Here is a 19,570-nt window from a genome sequence, read left to right on the forward strand (position 1 = left end):
GCCACATTAGGAGTGTGGCAGGTTGGCCTCTACCAACCTGCCACATCTCCACTTGTACCACCATGGCGGTCGGAGCCGCTGGGCAGGAGATGTGAACCTCTGACCCAGCGGTCCACAGAAGACCGCCGAACGTATTAGGAGCTGCAGTTCCACCAGGGTTTCCTTGCCGGTAGCACTGCCACGAAAACCATGGCAGAAAGGCTACCAGTGACAGGGAATTTCTTCCCAGTCACTGGTAGCTGACTCCCACCCAGCAAGCACTAGACCCCCCCCCTCCAGCCACAGTGTCCTCCACTCCCCTTCTGACACAGAGCCCCCCACCCCTCCTTCTGACACAGCGCCCCCACCCCCACATACATGCACAGACACCCACACGCACCACACATACACTCATTCACCTACAATACATGCATGCATTCACTCACACACATCCATACACGCACTCACTTCAACATTCAAACACACATTTAAGCATGCATACTCACACCCATCCAAACATGCATACTCACACGAATCAAAGCACGCATTCACCACAACACTCACACACCACACATGCATACACACTTACATGCATACACGCACTCACTTCAACATTCAGACATGCATACAACCACGCATACACACATTCATGCACGCACACACCACACACACAACATCCCCTGCCCCCCCCCCCCCCTGTCGGACAATCACCTTACCTGGTGCGAGGAGAAAGTAATCCGGCAGGGAACAGGCGCTTTCACCACCGGCAGGGCCGCACCAGCAGGACATTGCCAAGTCGTATTATTTCCCATAATATGGCTGGTGGAGTCATACTGGCGGGGCCGATGGTGGGACCGCCCAAGTGCCTCCGACCGTCAGCACGACTACTGCTGGATTTCTGCCCAAAGTGTGGCGGAAATCCAGCAGTAACCGTGATATGGTGGGCAGAAGACTGCCAGCACTGGCGGTCTTCTGGCGCCCGCGGCTTTGGCGGTCTTCTGTGAAGACTACCAAAGCCGTAATGAGGGCAATAGTTACTTGAAAGATTTAGCTGAAACTATTTACATTGTATGATGCACACTGTTCAAGAAAGTCAGAATTGCAAACAGTCAAAAACTTAACTTTCCCTATGGTAGTCAGAACGCAAAAAAGACATATAGAATTACAAATTAGTAGCAATTCTTTCTACAGTGAGTGTGGAGGCCACTAATATTCTACATCATTTTCAGGAATTAATGCATTTTTTTTCAGTCTGGCTTACATTTTGCACGTTTGGATTATGCGTTGTATTTTTGCGGCGTCTGCTGCGCTCAGTTGCGATTTTGTCTTTTGTTTCGTTGACATTATACTCAGTGATGAGCTCAAATTTTTTGTCTTCGACAGAACATCCATCTTCCTCTTGTGTGGGTTGGAAGTACCACTCTTCACTGCGGCCAAGAACTCCTTCCCCAGTGTGATGACTCTCTCCTTCCTCTGAAGGGTTTTCTGCATCCCCCTCAGTTTGGCTGACTGCCACCACCTCCTCTTCCACCATCACATCTGGTACCTCATATGTCTCACAATTGTCAGTATTTGTGCTGAAAACCAAACATTTGAACATATATTTACATTTAACCCGAAAAAGTGAGACCTTTCAAAACAATGAATCAGAAGTCATGTCATCTGCCTGGATTCAGAGTTTTTAATATTGTCTGTGTTGGCCATTATAAGATCTGAAAAATATAGAAACACTAATTAAGTCTAAGTAAGTTGAATCTAGATTAGATAGTTTACTAGTGTATGAACTACCACATGGTACAGCCATCAATGGCCACGCAGTAGAAAGCACCATATGATGCTTAAAGGCCACCCATTGGCAGTAAAAGGTCCAATCATTTAACCAAGAGTAATTAAAATTACTTTGGGGCAGCTACTGTTTCAACATTTTGTTAAGACAAGGCTCCTTGGCTAGGAGCCTGAAATGAATCCTAAATATATATTTCACTGTACTAATTTTCCTCAAATTAATTTCTCAGTAACATCATCCAGCACTTTTCATACTTGAGTTAATCAGAGCCATGTGTCAGTGCCACTTTGGAATTCTTTGCTTCAGAACCACAATCGCCAAACATGAACGTTCATGTTTAGGGCTCCTAGATTAGCTAGGGTTAGCTAGTGTGTAACTGTTAACGTAGTTTCGGGCTCTTGTGATCATTCTCTGCCATTATTTGTGACAAACTATAGTAGCATTGTTGTAGTATTACCCGTCTTGTGTTTGGATGCTGTGCTGTTCTGCTGGCACACACATAGGATCATCAGTGGTAAAGAATGCAGGTTGTGGGCACTGCAGGTCCTCATCCAACTTTAGCACCTCTTTACAGCTGCAAGAGTAAGGAAACAGATGAACATGCAGAATATCAACTCACCCAAAATAAAGTAAAATAGAGTTCTAATAAATTGCTTTACACAATGAACTCCATAGGCGATGGGTCATCAAATGGAATGGAGAATATGGTCACTGGCATCTCCTCTGGCACCCTAGGTGAGGCAGGAGGACTGTAGGAATTAGTCACATCTGATGAGGAAGAATCTGGTGAAAACAGATTGAAAAATAATTTCTCCAGCATCTAATTTTTTATATTTAGGCAACTCCGTTTATCAATGAGTATATCAAATTTAACAGATCACAGAATAATTTATGTTGAAAACTTAGTTTCTCTCAAATTCACTGGCAGCACATTATGGCGTACAGCACTCCATTCATGCATTTTGTTGGGTGGTTCCTACCTTTTGTGAAACACAGGAGGCCCATGGCAAGATGGACAACAATTTGGATTACAAATGGATTCTGTAGTTGTGTTACAATAAATAAAGCTGTGTTGTGCTAATTATAACTGTAGCAAACATTCCTATAGCACATATCACAAACTGAACTCTCAAAGCCATACTGCACGTTAACTACTACACTGGTGGTCCATTTTGGACTAATATGCTTCAGCCAAATGGGTGGAAGCATTTCTTTCAGAAATTAGAGCCAGAGCGGGCCCACCATGTTGTTGTAGTACCTGGGTCAGCATTTTTTTGCCGTTTCTTAGAAACAACCTCCAAATTGTTTTATCCTACCCTTGAGGCCCACTGCTGATTTTCCCAACTTGGGTCCATCATGCTCACCTGGGCAGACATTTTCCTCAGAAGGACCGACCATGAACAGCTCAGGCCTCCTGATGCATCAAAGCCCGTAGCCCGGAAGAGGACGGGTTGTCAGCCAGAAGAGGCTTCAGCAGTAGTCAGTAGTTTTCTAATCTATATATGGGCGCTCTGCTGATTTACAGCACGATTCCTGCTTCGTCATACTCTGAATGATTCCCCCACCCTCACCGACTCCCCCTACCCTCCTGCTTACTGATGTAGCAGAGGTTTAAGGATAAAAGGCTATAATTATAAAACACTGCTCCAAATCTATTACAATAGACTGTAATTGGTAGAGAGAGGTGGGTTAGGAGCATGAAATCAGAAAACAGAGAAGGAGAAAAGATGTCAGGAAAAAAGAACCTAGGAAAAAGGAATCTTTGAAAAAGGCCGCATTGAACGGGAAAACATGAGTTACAACTCTTCTGTGAAGACACAGTACTAATAAAACAGTAAAGGTTGAACTCTGATCACTGGAAGCCTGCAGAAACATGCGGTTAGTTTAGTAAAATTACCCTGCAGGCTGTAGAATTACAGTTAAGGGAGCATACACTAGATGTTTGTTTAAGGATTTACTCCCAAGCTTGTAGTAATGAAAGAGCTTTACTTTAGTTCTCTGACCCCTACTCCAGCAAACAGTGCTCTCTAGAAATCTGGGGTAAGCCACCTGGCCAGAAAACAAACACTGAGACCAGATTCACCATGGAGCTGTAGATGCTGCGTTTGGGGAGAAGGGGTTCTCCTGTGAGAAGCTGAAAATTCCTAAGGGGCAGCAAAGCAGTGCAAATTTGTGACAGCCAAAAATCAAGATGCACCTCCTTGAGAGATCTCTCACTTGGAGGAGACTTTTAATAATGGTGGTGCCTGTTTCACAAGGGTCCGGGAGACATGTGACCAAAGTGATACTGATGACATCAGGGGCATGCAGAGGTCTGAATATGGGATTTCAGCAGCAGGTCAGTTTGTGTCCCTTTTGCTTGCTGACAACACAGACTGAGGAGTGAGTCTGGCTTCCTACCATTCCTGACAAAACATGCTAGGGGGCCTTCTAACCAAATATATCATACAGTACAGCTATAATGCTGAAACGGCTGACTGGGATGGACCAGCTGCCCCAAGTGCTGAGAAGAACAATGGGAGCCTCTCCTGGAGGAGACTTTTAATAATGGTGGTGCCTGTTTCACAAGGACACAGGAGACATGCAACCAAAGCGATAATGAGGCCATCAGGGGCATGCAGAGGTCTGACTATGGGATGTCAGCAATAGAGGTCAGTTTGTGTCCCTTTTGTTTCCTGACCACACGGAGTGAGCCTGGCCAAACCATTCCTGGCAAAACATGCTGGGGGCCTTCTGACCAAATATATCATACAGTACAGCTATAATGCTGAAAAGGCAGACTTGGAGCAGAGGCCTTGGAGACTAGGAGCTAAAAGTGCTGCTACGGCTTGTTAGAAAGTGGGTCTCTAGATGGCAGAAGTATGCACCCTGTCCAAGTAGGGACCACAATCCTAGTCATGGCAAGTAAGATACACACTTTAAATTAACCTGTGCTCACCCTGTTAGCATGGCACCCAGCAGTAAGGCTTAACATAAGAGGCAATGTGTTAAGTATTTGTGCAACATTTAAATTACAGTAACACAGTGAAAGACACCACAAAAGACTCCATACCAGTTTAGAAAAAACAGAGTATATTTACCAGAGTAAAACACCACCAAAACAACAAAAATCCAATACGCAGAGCTCAATATATGAATTTGTAAAGAATAAACTGCAATGTAGTGCTTTAGAGCCAATACTGCTGAAAGGTTACTTGGGGTCACACTAGACTGGGGGTGAATCCAAAGTTCAGGCCAACCATGATGGAGGGCAGAATGGCTACAGGACTTCAGAGCACCCTGAAAAAGTACTTTGAATGTAATGTTTGCGTCAAAGACTTGATGTGTCAGATCCGATCCATGCAATCGGGTAGATGTGTTGTCGTCAAGCCTCGCATTCGTGTCCCACGTCGGCGTCGAGCTCTGTTGAGATACAGGTGATGCGTGGTCATTGAGCTGTGCAGCAATGTCCTCGGATGGGTGCTGCATCGCCGAACCACACAGCTAAATCCTGCATCGCCAAACAGGCAATGTGTTGGGGGCACTGCGTCAGTTATGAGCAGCACAATGGCATCAATGCATCACTTTTTTCCACAAAACAGCTGCACAGCCCACTTCTGGGCACCAGGACTGGATTTGGCACCTCAGACAAGGGAGGACTCAAAGTTGGCTCAGTCCAGCATCTGATGCCAAGTGGAAGGAAGTCTTTGATGGCCCTGAGACTTCAAGAATAGGGGGCATAGCCAGCAAGCCCTTGGAAAAAGTTGGGTTCAAGGATGTAAAGAGCAGGTCAAGTCCTCCTCACTCCCAGGCAAGAAGCAGCGAGCAGCGGGTCAATCCTGTAAGGCAGGTAGCACAACTGCAGTCCCTCCTGCAGCACAGCAGCTCTTATTCCAAGCAAAATGTCCTTGGTGCCAGCAAAGTTCTGATTTGGTGGGGTTTGAGGTCCAGTACTTATACCAAGTTGAGCCTCTGAAGTGGGAGAAGCTTCGAAGAGAGGCCTTTGAAGTGTTCAAGGTCCCTGCTCTTCGTTTCCTGGCTCTAGACACCCTACAAGGGGATATGCAGCCCTTTGTGTGAGAAGAGGCACAGCCCCATTCAGGTGTGTCAGCGCCTACCTCCCATCTACCCCAGGAAGATCCATAAGCCTGTAATGGGCCATCAGGATAGAAATGTCACACCCCAGCTCCCTTTGTGTGCGACTGTCTAGAGAGAATGCACAAAGCCTAGCTGTCACCCACCCCAGACATGTATTCAAAGACAGGCAGAGGCACAGAATGGTTAAAGTCTGAAAATGCCAACATTCTAAAAGTGCCATTTTCAGACTTCGAATTTAAAATCTGATTTCATAATACGTTGTGAATTTAAATTATGAGCCTAGACACACCAAACTCCTAATTTCCATCTCTTCCCAACTGCAAGTTACACTTCAAGGCAATCCCAATGTAGACCTTGCAGTAGTGAAAAACACATTTAACAGTTTTCACTACCAGGACATGTTAAACTTAAAAGTACATGTCCAACTTTTTAAATCCACTGCACCATGTCCCTGGGCTGACCTGAACCTACCTTAGGGGTGACCTATATATATATAAAAAAAAAAGGAAGGTTTGGGCTCCCAGGTCAAAATGGCAGTTTAAAACTGCGCACACAGACTCTGCATTGGCAGACCTGAGCCACGTTTACAGGGCTACTGTAGTGGGTGGAACAATCAGTGCTACATGCCCAGTAGTAGCATTTAATTTACTAGCCCTGGGCACAGATATAGTGCACTGTATTAGAGACTTACAGTTAAAATAAACATGTCAATTGTGGAGAAGCCAATATCACCAGGTTTTAGTGTACAGAGCACCTGCACTGTAGCGCTGGTTGGCAGTGGTAAAGTGCACAAAATCCTAAAACTAGAAAAAATAAAGTCAGAAAACAGAAGGTCAGAAGGCAAAAAGTCTGGGGAAACCATGTAAGGGATGACAGGTATAACAGAGCTGATGACCAAAATGAATTATGCACAGTGATAGGATGCAGATCCACTAGACCAGGGTCTCACACCAGTAGTTCTATATCCAGATATATTCTGCACTGGTAGAATATCAATGCATGAGATTAAGCCCTTGTAGCACAATTGTTATCTTATGAGTATTTGTGAAGTGCACTAACACCAGCAAAGGTATCTGGACGCTGAGCGAGTGTGTGTGCGCCTAGATCAGACAAGGATAGGTTGGTTAACTGAAAAGCCAGGTCTCCAGTTTCTTGCAGAATTCAAGAAAAGAGAGGAGGCTCTGATGTGGATCTGTGTGTATGGGTGTGATGTGTGCAAGCAGGAGTTGTACAAGTCATGCTGAGTGGAGGTGTGTGGTTGGTTGGTTGGTTGGCTGAAGGAGATACGCCTGTTCAGAGAGGTGGGGAAATGAATTGTGTGATGCCTTAAATGTGTGTGAGGAGTTTCAATTGCGCATGTTTGTGTATCAGAAGCCAGTGTAGTTCCCGGAGATGTGATGTGAATTCTGTGTGGGAGACTGAGGATGAATCTGCCTGCCGAGTTCTGGATGGTTTATAGTCTTCTAATGAGTTTAGCAATCCTGGAGTAGAAGATGCTCCCACAGTCCAATTTGCTGGTGACTACTGCATGACAGGGCAATGGTAAAAATGTAATTCACTAGGTCGGAGGCAGGAGCTATGGTGGCTGCACAACTAGTTGCAGGCAGTATGGACAGGTATAGATAGGGAGCCCTGGCCACTGCCACCGGCCAGGGATCCAGGTCATACCTGGGTCAAGGGCAGAGTCACAGCAGTCCTTATAACATACTTTTTAATTAGTTGTAGCTCAGTGCTGTCTGCCCTCTGTAAATATATCAGCAGATCTGCATTGGGATGCCAGTGCATTAGCACCCAAAGTGCCCACCTTCAGCACAGTAAAATGGAGTCTCGCTCCCCCCTTCTTGGGAGCTCCCAGGCAGACTCACTGTGCACAGTTTACAAACTGGGTCCCGCAAACCCTGGGCATGCAGAGCAGTGCCACATTAGTTCGTCTTGTTGCAGACTCTCATTGCCATTCCAGGTAGTCTGTAATCCTTGTGGTGAACATGGGGTTGAGAAATCCTGCAGGTCCCCCAACACTGGGCGTACACAGCACGCAGCAGGGGCCAAGATGGGTGAACAGTGGTCGCCCTCCTTCTCTACCGTTTGTTGGCTCAGGTTATATACTCGAGGCTGCCTCTTCAGTTTGAGGGAGGCTGCAACCCCACTGCTGATGGTTTATAGGTGGCAGATATAAAATAGAGCGACTGTCAGCATCACCACTACTTCTGGCCTTGAAGGTAGTAGCCAGATATTCGCGGAAGATGGATGTAGGGGCGAACTGTTGGAGATTCAGCAGATGGGCATTAGGAGCTGCTATAGTAAGCGGCCATCTTGCCTGAGGGTCAGCCACACACCCTCAATGACTCCTTTTGAGTGAAAATAGAAACCTTGAATTTTACCACCATGATCTTCAAATTGAAAACCGAGCTGTAATGGCAGTGGATAGTAGGTGGGAGGATAGGAGTCCTTGTGTTGTCATTACATATTGCACATGGAGTTTGTATTTTCAATGTATCTACACATTCTTATGGTGATGTTCTAGTGCAAATTATATTTTTGATATCCTGTTAAATTGTGATAAAATTCACTATCAGAAAATCAGACACAGATGGTTCAAAAGAGGAAGAGAAGGATTTGGTGGGAATCTGGAGATGGTTTTGAGGACAAAGGTTAGAAACAACCAAATTGCAACTACAAGTTCTAAGTCACATGAACTAGAACACTTCCAGAAAAAAATCTATACAAACTCACCTTCCCCCTCTAAGATATCCAGCATGCTTGGAGGCTCAGCTTCAGACTTAAATATTTTCCTGTCAAAATACAAAAGAAAAAATAAGTAATGCATGAGAAAAAGCCAACTGTTTCAATCAGCGTGTGGAAGGGAAGTCCATGCCTGGTGAAATATCAGTGGCCAAGGGGAACCCAGGCTTTTTATGTTAAAAAAAAAGCAGTGCAGACCTGATGCTGTCGGAGAACTAGAGGACATAATAGTCAGGGACTGCAAAAATTAAAAGGAACAAGCATTGGCAAAGCTACTAGGTCTCACCTAGACAACTGCTATTGGCTTTGGCAATGTGTTTTGCCATGTTGTACACCAGTGTGGCTGCTGTACAGCATTGCTAAAAGATAGCAGCATGGAATGTCAGAGTGGAGGGAGGGAAGAAGAGTATCGTAGAGTGGATTTGTTTGAATGTCGTTCAGTGGAGTAGGAGGAGTAGTGTGTTTTAGAGTTGAGTAGAAGGGAGTAGAGTGCAATGGTTCAGTGAGAGTGTCGTAGAGTGGGGTGGAATATGGTGGACTGGGTTGGAGTGGACTGAGATAGTGGGGTGGATGGGACTGAAGTAGAATGGGGTGGATTGGGAAGAGTGGGGTGGATGGAGGGCAGTGCGATGGATTGTGTGGGGTGGATTTGAGTAGAGTGGAATAGATTAGATTGGGGTGAGTGATATGGATTGGAGTGACAGGGCTGGGGTGGATTAGACTGGAGTTGAGTGGATAAACTGGACTGGAGTGGGGTGGGGCGGGCTGGATGGATGGATTTGAATGGGACGGGCTGGATGGCCTGGAGTGGGGTGGGGTGGCCTGAACTGGGGTGGATTGGATTGGGATAGAGTAGGTAGACTGGAGTAGAGTGGGGTGGACTAGAGTGATGTGGGTGGGATTGAAGTGGGGTGGATTGAAATATGGCGTGGTGGATTGGATTGGGGTGGGCTGCAGTGGGATGGATTGGAGTGCAGTGAGGTGGATGGATTGGGCTGGAGTGGGGTGGACTGTATTGGGCTAGGGTGAATTGTAGTGGAGTGGATTTGAGTGGGCGGATTTGAGTGACGGACGCTGGATCGATTGGACTGGAGTGCAGTGGGCTAAACTGGAATGGGGCGGGGTAGATTGGGGTATAATGGAGTGGGTTGGATTGGAGTGTAGCAGGGTGCAGCGACTTAAATTGGATGGGGTGAACTGGAGGGGGTTAGATTGGGGAGTGGTGTTGGATTGGGAGGGGTGGATTGGACTGGGTGGATTGCACTGAGGTGAGATGGATTGGATGGGCGTGGAGTGAACTGGACTTCAATGGGGTGAGGTGGATCGAACTGGGATATATCGGATTGGTGTGGAGTGGACTGGAGTAGATAGGAATGAGGTGGATTGGAGTAAGGTGGATTGGACTGAGTAGGGCGGATGTAGGGGACTGGACTGGGATGGACTGGAGTGGGTGGGGTCGATTGGACTGGACGGGGTGGACTGCACTGAGGTGTGGTATATTAGACTGGCGTAGGGTAAACTGGACTGCAGGGGGTGCAATGCAGCGGAGTGAAATGCAGCGAGTGGATTGCAGCGGCATGGAATGCAGTGGGGTATATCGGATTGGGGTGGATGTGGATTGGAGAGGTGGACTGGATTGGATATTGGTGGGGTAGGTTGTGGTGGACTGGACTAGAGTGGGGTGGATTGGATTGTACTGCAGTGGGGTGGATTGGACTGGAGTGGGGTGGACTGGATTGGAGGGGGTGTACTGAATTGAAGTGGGGTAGATTAAGGTGGTCTGGAGTGGGGTGGATTGGTCTGGAGTGGGGTAGATTGGACTGGAGTGGGGTGGATTAAAGTGGATTGTATTGGAGTGGTGTGAATTGGGTTGAAGTGAGGTGGAATAGGTAGCAGTAGACTTGATAGGAGTGGGGTAGATTGGAGTAGGATGGTTTGGGTTGGAGTGGGGTGTGGTAGGTTGGAGTGGGTGAAGTGGAGTGGGTTGGATAGGAGTGGGCTGAAGTGGTGAGGATTGGGCTGGAGTGGATTAGGGTGGGGTGTACTGGAGTGGGTTAGATTGGAATGGGCTGGATGGGGTGGATTGTATGGGTGGTAGCGGGATTGGATTGGTGAAGTGATGGACCTGGGGAGGTGGATTGGATTGGTGTGGGATGGGATGTTATGATTGTACTGGGAAGAACTGGGATGAGTGGGTGGACTGGATTGGGGTGAGGTGGATTGGACTGGGGTGGGGTGAGGTGGATTGGATTAGAGTGGGTTGTTTGGGATTGTAGTGGGACAGGTTGTTTTGGATTAAAAGTGGGGCAGATTGAAATGTATTGGAGTGGGGCAGGTTATTTTGGATTGAAGTGGGGAAGATTGTTTTGGATTGGAGTGGGGAAGATTGTTTTGGACTGGAATGGGGCAAACTGGAGTGGGACAGATTATTCTGGATTGAAGAGGGGTGGACTGGGTTTGAGTGGGTGGGAGTGGGGTGGATTGTTCTGGATTGGAATGGGGCAGATAGGAGTGGGGCAGACTGGAGTGGGACAGACCTTTGGCCTGGAGCGGGGCACACTGAAGTGTGGCAGGCTGGAGTGGGGCAGATGAGATCAGGTGGTTTGTTTTGGATTAAAATGGGGCAGATTGGAGTTAGGTAGACTGGAGTGGTGCAGATTATTTTGGATTGTAGTGGGACAGATTGTTTTGGATTGGAGTGCAGCAGATTGCAGGGGGCATATTGTTTTGGACTGGGGCAAACTTGAGTGGGGTAGATTGTCTTGGATTTGGGCAAACTGGAGTGGGACAGGTTGTTCTGTATTGGAATGGGGCAGATTGTTTTGGAGTGGTGCAGATTATTGTTTATTAGATTTGGGTGAACTGGAGTGGGGCAGATTAGATTGGGGTGGGTTAGAGTGGAATGGACTGGGGGAGTGGTTTAGATTGGAGTGGGGTGGATCAGGGTGTACCGCATGATTTCGAGTTAAAGAATTATTTCAGAAGTAAACATGTTATCTTTTGAGAAGAGCGCCCACAAGCAAAAACAAAAGAAAACATGAGTGGAAAGTGAGAAAACACGACTTGGAAAAATAAAAGAAAGTTAGCTTTAAAAAAAAAAAAGAAAAAAAAAAAACTTTGCAATTTTGTTTGTTATGCAGAGCATGTGATTGCCAGTCACAAGCCTTCTGTTTGCAGGGCACTAGAAGATAAAAAGAACAAAACAATACCTCAATCACATCGGGAGCAGCAGACAGGCACTAATTAAATTGAATCAATAACTGTTTGGACCATGCTCCACACACAGGAATAGAAATAATGCAGGCCTGCCTTGACGAATTCTGAGGCAGTAAAGAAGCGTGCCACGCAAACCAACAAATGGGTAGCGACAGGTGGGCTCCAAGCCCTTTATTGTACACAACAGAGTCTCACAAGTGAGACAAACACGCTAGCACATGCACTCGCAGGCTTGACCCTAAAAATAGCGATGAAACCAAACCTAGAGGAAAAAGAGCTTGTGAATAGGAGGCAGAACAATGATCTATGAGACATATAGAAAAGATTACTGTTTCACTATGTGTATATTACGATAAAGCTCCCTGTTTTTCATTTTTACTGATTCTTACAGGAAATACAGACACAAAGCCATTTATTTTGCTGTATGTATTTATTTTTAATGTGGATAAAAACAAACTAGTTGTTTCTGAGTGATTCGAAATGCTATCATTCATGACTGCCAGGCCAATAGCCTTGTGGACTGACAGGTAAGGGCGTTTAAAGATGAATGGAATTTTATTTAAGAGGCTTAAAAATCAGTAGATATGCACAAGGTTGATACTAACATTTGCTTGTTTTCACATAAGAGCACTGATTTGTCATTTGTGGGTGTTCATATCATTGAAACTTGTCAGGCATTCAAGCGTGCACATTTATATGTTAAATTGCATGTGAAAATATACAAGTTTCAGCTCTATTTTTTAACAGAACCCAAAACAAATATGGATAAGTACAAATAAAATTAGCAAAAAATAAACATGGATGAAAACACGTAGAAAATAAATACCGTAAAACCGGGAGCGCTAATTACCATCACTAGAGTAATTTTATTTGGCATGAACTCCCAAATTCCATGGCATCTGCAAGGCAAAAATCTTAAAAGATTTTCCCGAAGTACTCTTTTTTTGTATTCTGCAGAATTTGTTTGTTTCAAATGGGATTTCCTGCTGCCTCTATATTCTTAATTGCATAAATTACATTTTATTAAATACGTACGACTTAATTCGGTCACTCTATTTAAATGCTTAATCCGAAAAGGCTGCTGGGTTGAATTCGTTTTGTCAGCTCTACACTTTGCACTTCCTGATTTATCCTTCTACATCCCATTCTGCTACTTGTGGTGACTGTAGATATGCAGAACACTGCCCCCTATTTATGCGCCCAGTTTAATGTCCTGATTATGACAGTAGAATTCTGGTTTCACCGTAGTTTATAGAGGATGTTTCCTCTACAGCTCATACGACTTCAAAAAAATGACAACCGATTTTAAGACGCACCCAGATACTGCATCCGGCTGTATCTATAAGTATAGTGGGATCAAATTCTGCATTGAGCAGTTTTGGAACTACAATTTATTCTGCTCTAAATCATCTAAATATATTTGATTTTGTATTAAGCATTAATTATAGTAAACTTTATATATTGTTTTTTTCGTATACGGCCTGTGTTTGATTGTGTTCGATTATTATATACATTCCAAAGGTTTTTAGTGCTCATTAGGAGGTTCCTTTAGACATTATCATTGAGTTCCTAGTCTTTATCCCACTTCAACCCCACCCGAGCAAGTTCTGACCACTCTTCCATGCTCCCCTGATGGTCAAGTACCAAAGGGATGTACTTGGTATTTAGGTTTGGGACGAACAGTACGTTAAACCCCATCAGTGCAAAGGGAAAAGGCCCTCGCTGTCACAACTTCATCACAGTAACCATAACTTACCCTAGGACTCCTAAAAAATGGATTATATATGCTGTTCTCGTAGCTTAATTACAGTAATTATTTTGGAGAACACTTTCACAGCTGCTGCAGATGCTCGTTCTGCGCTTTCATTTCTGCAGACAGAACTTAGCCTATTTCATGTGTGAAGAAGTCCCACAGCTGGTCCTCATGTAGAGAGCAGAGAAGCAGAATAACCTCTACTTTGGATCACATGCTGCGAGGCACTAATTGAGCAAAGTAAGCTAGCTCAGAACTCCTGATTAAGGCTTAGTGTAAGGAAATGCCTTCCTTGGCATGGTTACCCCCTGACTTTTTGCCTTTTGTTGATGCCAGTTATGACTGAAAGTGTGCTGGGACCCTGCTAACCAGGCCCCAGCACCAGTGTTCTTTCCCTAAACTGTACTTTTGTTCCCACTATTGGCACAGCCCTGGCACATAGATATGTCACTTGTAAATGGTACCCCTGGTACCAAGGGCCCTGTTGCCAGGAAAGGTCTCTAAGGGATGCAGCATGTCTTATGCCACCCTGGGGACCCCTCACTCAGCACATGTACACTGCCTCACAGCTTGTGTGTGCTAGTGGGGAGAAAATGACTAAGTCGACATGGCACTCCCCTCAGAGTGCCATGCCCACCTCTCACTGCCTGTGGCATAGGTAAGTCACCCCTCTAGCAGGCCTTACAGCCTAAGGCAGGGTGCACTATACCACAGGTGAGGCCATACGTGCATGAGCACTATGCCCCTACAGTGTCTAAGCCAAACCTTAGACATTGTAAGTGGAGGGTAGCCATAAGTACATAGTCTGGGAGTTTGTCAAATACGAACTACACAGTTCCAGAATGACTACACTGAAATCTGGGAAGTTTGGTAGCAAACGTCTCAGCACAATAAATGCACACTGATGCTAGTGTGGGATTTATTGTAAAATACACCGAGAGGACATCTTAGAGATGCCCCCTGAATACCAGTCCAACTCCTAGTGACTAGGCTTACCAGTTTCTGCCAGCCTGCCACAACCAGACGAGTTTCTGGCCACATTGGGTGAGTGCCTTTGTCACTCTGTGGCCATGAACAAAGCATGTACTGGGAGCAGGGTAATGTTAGGCATTTTATGTACACACACAGGCAATAAATGAGGAACACATACTCAAAAACTTAACTTCAGGCCATAGTTTGTATAAAGAAAAATATATTTTCTTAATTTATTTACAAAGGGTGTCACAGTGGGGGCAGTTGCTGGAGGGACGGGCATCTCCATTAGCTGGGATGCCCTGGGGTGCTGTAACAAAAGGCATGAGCCTTTGAGGCTCACCACCAGGTGTTACAGTTCCACACAGATTGACACTTTTTAGGAACCTTTGACTTAAAAATGCTCTAAACGTGTTTGAAAAGCAAGAGGTTTTTACAGGCAGTACAAATAGTCAGGTATGCTATTAGGACCTCAAACCATGTGCAAGAAGTGACCAATACTATTTTCTTTCATTTTTATTGCCCCTCTTCTTTCATTTTCACATCCTTTACTTCCAAACACACATATATATATATATATATATATATACATACATACATACATATACACTGTCACTGAGAATCCACAGCTTCACGCATGCAGGTCGCAAAATAGTAAATACAGATGGCACCTACACAACCTATGTACTAATACGCCCTGTCACAAATTTCCAATCACAGGGTGTTACAAAACAATCAGTCTAATGAATGATATTTAGGTATATTGAAATTTACGACCCCCTGTGTTTAGCTGGATATGCAGAAATGGAGGCTTACAACTGTCCCTGAATTTGCTCTCCCAATTGGGATAAAAAACAAGCTGTGTGTATTAAAGGAACAGGTACGGTTTAAAACTGATCAAAGGTTTGCGATTACAAAACACTGATAAATACCTATGTGACTCGAAAATAGAAAGGGTATGTCCCTTTCACTCACTCTCCTATTTACGATTTGTCACAGAAGCTCTTTTAGGAGTCTGAAAAATGTTTCAGACCCGTAAAATGATTTTGTTTACACATTCTATAAAACCTATCACTGTTGCAAATGTTGCGAGTTTGCAAACAACAGAAGTGCATGGTACAACAGATGGCAAGGTGAAAACATTTACGCCACACAGTAGACAGCAGGTCACGTTACGGGGAAGTTACAATTCACAATGAAGATACATCCTAAGGTTAAATTAATCCTGCAGGCTCTGGCTTAACTCAGCAGTACTGATGATAATGTCATAACAACATTTATTCATATAGATGAAGTGCCTCAACATGAATCATGAAATTACATTAAAAGCAGCACCTGCACCCTGGTCCAAAGAGGCTGCATTTGCAATACATGCCTCTACGTTTTTATTATCGCTTAAACATCAGTTCTAATTATAAAATAGAAATGAAATCATTTTCTCCAAATTATACATAACGTTTGTCAGACAAACACCAAATTTCATTTTGAGTAAATCTACAGGCTTGGCCCACAAACACCACATAATGCTTTTCATCAAGTGATTAAATGTTCTACTCACCTGCAAGGACAGAGCCTGCCTGTTTCACAATCACATGCCAGAGATGTCCATTGTATACCGGTGGTAACCACAAAATATCATAGAAACCAACATTTCACCAGGCTGACAAGCAGAAATCATAGGAAACTACATGCGAAGACCATGTCCACAATAAGACAAGGATGCTGACAATATGACAGTAATAGGGCCATTATTATGCCAGGAGTGGTCACTACGAGACCTAGAAAGGCGAACTACGCTCTTAGGATGGGGAAATCCCTTACATGGTGACTAACGTGCACCCTTGCCCTCAGTGCCCCAGTGGCAAAGATATCTGGATTCTCTGTACTGATTTTTGGTCATGGACGAACATGGGTCATGCATGCACACCATGTCCTTTGTCTGTCTCACAGATTGTGGTCATATTAGACCAGGACGGCCGCCCAAAGTGCTGCCCTATTTGGGGATAAAGGGCTAGTGCCCTTAACTGTTAAGAAACACCAGGGCAGTGATGACAGCATACAGTTTTTATAATAATCAGTAGAGGGAAAAGGCCTTTTTTAAATCTGTGTCACTGGAGAAGGGGCTACCTGTAAAGATCCACTGTGGGATGCTTAAGTGGTCCTACATTATGTTAGCAAGTAGGTATATATAGCACGTGTGAGTTCGCATGTGGGTGCCGTGAAGTGTGTGTGTGTGTGTGTCAGTGGGGTGCCATGTGATTTCCATCTTGAAAACCCAAGGCATTGAAAAGGCAAGTGGATGTGGAAGAGTTCCCACAGACAGATCTGTAGATTTCTACATTCCTGAGACCATGGTGGGACACACACTGGAAGAAAGGAGAGCCAGGCTTACCTGTGCACTTCAAAGGGGCTCTTTGATTATGAAAAGGTAACTGATCAGTGTGGCCTGGGCACATCTCAGGTTGAGAATGGGGCTGATAAAGGAAACACTGCAGAGACCAGGAATCATAAAGAGCTGGTCTGGAGTCTTTGTAATATTTTGCTATGCATATATTGATGAGGCTGACACATGTGATCCAACAACCACTTTGTTGTGGGGCTATCAAACTTGGTGTTGCTTCTGCTGCAACAGACTGCTTCCTGGATAAAGGACAGAATAAACAAGTGATCATTTCAAAGGAAGCAACAACCTAAACATGAATATCAAAAACAGAGACACTTACTCACATCTGTGTCTGGAAATGGATTGTAAAAAGGGGAGCTTGAGTCTCCTAAATTGTCAACCGTCAATCAGCCAGATCATGGCTGTACTTCGACAAGGCGAAGCTCAACAAGACATCTGCCTGTTGTGACCAGGACTGGGTACCAAGATCAGTTGGTCTCCCTGCCCAGTGAGGGGACATCACCATGGAGAATCAAAACCACCTGGCCTGAAGAGCAGATTGCCAGCATCTGCATGCCTGCTGATACCAGAAGAGAAGGAGGGAAGGAGGTCCACTGGGGATCCACTTGAGTTTACCCCTGAAGCTAAATTTTAGGATTATGGTTCAGATAGGACTGGGGCACCGATTGGCCATTCGTCCGTGTGCCACCAAAATTGGCGAGACTGTATTTGTGGGGGGTGGGGGGAAGGAGGCTGGGAGGAGGAGGGGTGCAACAGGGGTGGGGATGTGTGGGGGGATTGGGGGCTCTGAAGAGGAGTACTACCACACCCATCAAGCTGTTTGCCCTCGAGCCGTCCAAAGTCCGCAACCCCATTTTCGAGAGGGGGCCGCCATAAAGAAAAGCACTGCCACACCGTTCAGGCGGCAAAGTGCAGCTCAATCAATCTATCAGGTATTTATAAAGCATAGCTTATTACCCGGAGGGCCTCAAGATGCTATGGGGAAGGACGCAGATCAGGATTTGAGGCCATTTCTGAACTGATCAGCGAGGGGCAGGGGTGTGGAATTTGATCAAATATCTACTTGTCCATTGGACAGGTTGTTTCATAAATCTACTTGTCCTGTAAAAACAATCCACTTGTCCCTATGGTGCCATGTACTGTGGCGACAAATTACGGCACAATCTCATCATATAGGAGCTCTGATAATAGCATCTCTGATTACGCCGTGGCTCATACTATTGTAGGGTTTCAATACTAGCAATTCCCTTATTTTGCCACTTTTCAGCAGATCTATATACAGGGGCTGGAGATGGGGGTAAGCAATAGTTCCAGGGTTGGAATGCCCTTGAGTCTGTGCAAACTTACTAACTTGCATGTTTTAGGGTTTTTCACCAGCTCTTCTCTAATCTTTTCCCATGCAGAGAAAGGTTGGAAATTTACTCCTGACAAGGACAGAAGTAAAACTTCTTCCAGGGTGGGGAAAAAGTGGTTGGAGGAAAAGTGAACTTTTAAACATTGAATAGATTTTAAAATGAGCAAATCTACACATGTATATTTGCTTGTGCTAAAACGCAGTTCACAAATATTTTCTAGGAGTACAATTTCCTAGCCTACGTCTTAATTCTTGTGAATTCATGAAAGCCGAAAGTCTACACTAATAGGGTCATATACCCTGGGTGCACTTTTGTGATTTTCTTTAAGAATTGGGACCTTTTGTTTTTATTTCAATTCTATCCCTTTATTTATCGTCTGGCTTCACTGTGAGCGAGAGCATTCAACTCTTTCACAAGGAGCATATTGGCGCATAAAGTAGTTTTGTTCAACTTCCTTAACTACTGTGGAAAGGTGTGCTTATTGATCCAAAAATATTTTTTTCTTTTTGCCAATGTTTGGTATGATTGCAAGAGCCCGGCAGCTCCCACGACAAAGTTTTACAAAAACCATATCAAAACAAAACACGCATTGACAAAACCAAAAGGCGGACCACCAATGTCAGACCTATTGGCTTTGCTAATGCTGGTTTATTTTTAGGTTTCCCATATCTTGTTGGAACTTGTTACAATGATTTTTCCATTATGAATATTTTGGGGGAATACTAGCATGCATCACACATTTTACTGAATAATGTTTCAAAGAAATGTTATTCAAACTCAGTAGTTCATAAAAATGTTTTTTCCCCCCCAATGAATAACACCAGGGGTGTAGGAATACCACACCCCTCGTGTTATTCAAAAAACAACACTATACTTCTTCCTCTCTGAATTTTCAAGATATAAAGTGAACAAGCAGAAAAGCAGGGTGCTGCTCCCATCTACAACAACTATCCAGGCTAATATTAGATAACCAAACGCTGAAATGGCTACCCACTGGGCTTCAAACACAGAACTTTTCGCTATCAGTAGCCTGGAAAACATGGTGATAGACAACGGAGATCCTCCAATAAGATGGCCCATCTTATATTATCTCTATTAGAAGGGGCCAGGTAGGAAAAATGGTAGTGGCACCAGAGAACAGCTATTTGTTTGGAATTCTACCACTTCCTCTATCCACGCAACTTACATTTTACCACATGATGTAGGCGCAGAAGAGGCACTGCTCACTTGTTGAAGCGCGTGCCTCCAGAACCTATGGAGAATTAGAGGCATGTATCTATCATTTG

General features: G+C 44.7%; 1 protein-coding gene across 2 annotated transcripts in view; it reads right to left on the bottom strand.

Annotated features, from left to right (window-relative positions):
• The window catches only part of LOC138246180 (uncharacterized protein ZSWIM9-like), a 135,849-nt gene that overhangs the window by 59,140 nt on the left and 57,139 nt on the right, over nt 1-19,570 (bottom strand). For both annotated transcript variants that reach the window (XM_069200504.1, XM_069200505.1), the window contains exons 4-7: nt 8,576-8,634; nt 2,425-2,548; nt 2,223-2,339; nt 1,241-1,556 (exon numbers count right to left, since the gene is read on the bottom strand). In XM_069200504.1, coding sequence (XP_069056605.1) covers nt 1,241-1,556; nt 2,223-2,339; nt 2,425-2,548; nt 8,576-8,634 — 616 coding nt within the window. The remainder of the gene's footprint in view (nt 1-1,240; nt 1,557-2,222; nt 2,340-2,424; nt 2,549-8,575; nt 8,635-19,570) is intronic.

The sequence above is a fragment of the Pleurodeles waltl genome, chromosome 7 (assembly GCF_031143425.1).
Source record: "Pleurodeles waltl isolate 20211129_DDA chromosome 7, aPleWal1.hap1.20221129, whole genome shotgun sequence".
NCBI lineage: Eukaryota > Metazoa > Chordata > Amphibia > Caudata > Salamandridae > Pleurodeles > Pleurodeles waltl.